The sequence below is a fragment of the Volvox carteri genome (assembly GCF_000143455.1).
Source record: "Volvox carteri f. nagariensis unplaced genomic scaffold VOLCAscaffold_3, whole genome shotgun sequence".
Taxonomy (NCBI): domain Eukaryota; kingdom Viridiplantae; phylum Chlorophyta; class Chlorophyceae; order Chlamydomonadales; family Volvocaceae; genus Volvox; species Volvox carteri.
Window position 1 is genome coordinate 1,506,302 of NW_003307546.1, and position 1,069 is coordinate 1,507,370.

The following is a 1,069-nucleotide window of genomic DNA, read 5'->3' on the forward strand; positions in this document are numbered from 1 at the left end:
GGGTGGGGTGGGGTGGGGTGGGGTGGGGTGGGGTGGGGTGGGAGCTTTCATGGAGTTGTCCGTACACCCCGTACAGCCTGCTCGTGGGGGTGATTGGCAGCTGATGCGGCGGCGGAGCGGCACCATCAGCAGCACAGCAAACAGTGCATCGGCCATGGCACAATAAAACACAACGTGGTCGCACGTGCACATACATACGTACATACATACGGGCGAACGTGCAGCCCGCAGCAGTCGCAGCAGCTGAGGCACTCCGGCAGCCGGGGGGTTTCCGGTGGCACTGAACGGCACTGAGGTAAGCGGCCCCCAGCCCCTCCCTCCACCCCGCCCCTCCTCCCCCCCCTCCCTCCCCTCGCTCCCCTCCGGCGGCGCAATCCGAGACCCCCCGAATAACCCCTCCAATACTCCACGCCCCAGCTCCCCAGACAAAGCAATGCCCACACCGTCACAGGGACAGAGCCTCATATACACCTTGGGCGGGGGCAGTCCCTGACCCGCCGGGTAGCCCTTCTCCAGGTGGTATATCTGCGCCGCCATTCGGGGCGGGGGGAAAGAGGGACCACGGCAGGCATAAACAAACATACATACATACATGACATACACACATACATACATACTTGCATACATACACTCGTGAAGGGTCCCACATTTAAGACAATTACTGGAGCTGCTGCTGCACACACACACACACACACACACGCACACACAGGATCAACCAAGAGGAATGGCAGCTTTAGCGGCAGTAGCGGCGGTAGCGGCGGTAGCGGGAGGACGCACACATCACGTAACGGTTAAAACCCCAAGTCCTTCACCAGGCAGGCACCGGACAGCCGTACCTCGATGTCCCAGGCGTCCCAGTACAACGGAATGTCCTCGTACAGTCTGCAGTGCAGAGCAGTACGACACAAGGCCTGAGTACGGCTGTGCTAGGTGAAGGTGTGTGTGTGTGTCCCTCCGGCGCCACGAGGGGACACACAACGGTGTTGTCAGGCAGCTGGTCTGTGTATGTGTGTGTATGTGTGTGTATGTGTGTGTATGTGTGTGTATGTGTGTATGAGTGTGTATGTGT

The 1,069-nt window shown here is 59.6% G+C and overlaps 1 protein-coding gene across 1 annotated transcript in view; it reads right to left on the reverse strand.

Moving 5' to 3' along the window:
• Window positions 1-1,069, reverse strand: part of VOLCADRAFT_115992 (uncharacterized protein) — a gene marked incomplete at both ends in the record, with an annotated part of 25,595 nt that overhangs the window by 14,417 nt on the left and 10,109 nt on the right. Inside the window, 2 exons of the mRNA XM_002946543.1 lie at window positions 472-525; window positions 837-882. Coding sequence (XP_002946589.1) covers window positions 472-525; window positions 837-882 — 100 coding nt within the window. The remainder of the gene's footprint in view (window positions 1-471; window positions 526-836; window positions 883-1,069) is intronic.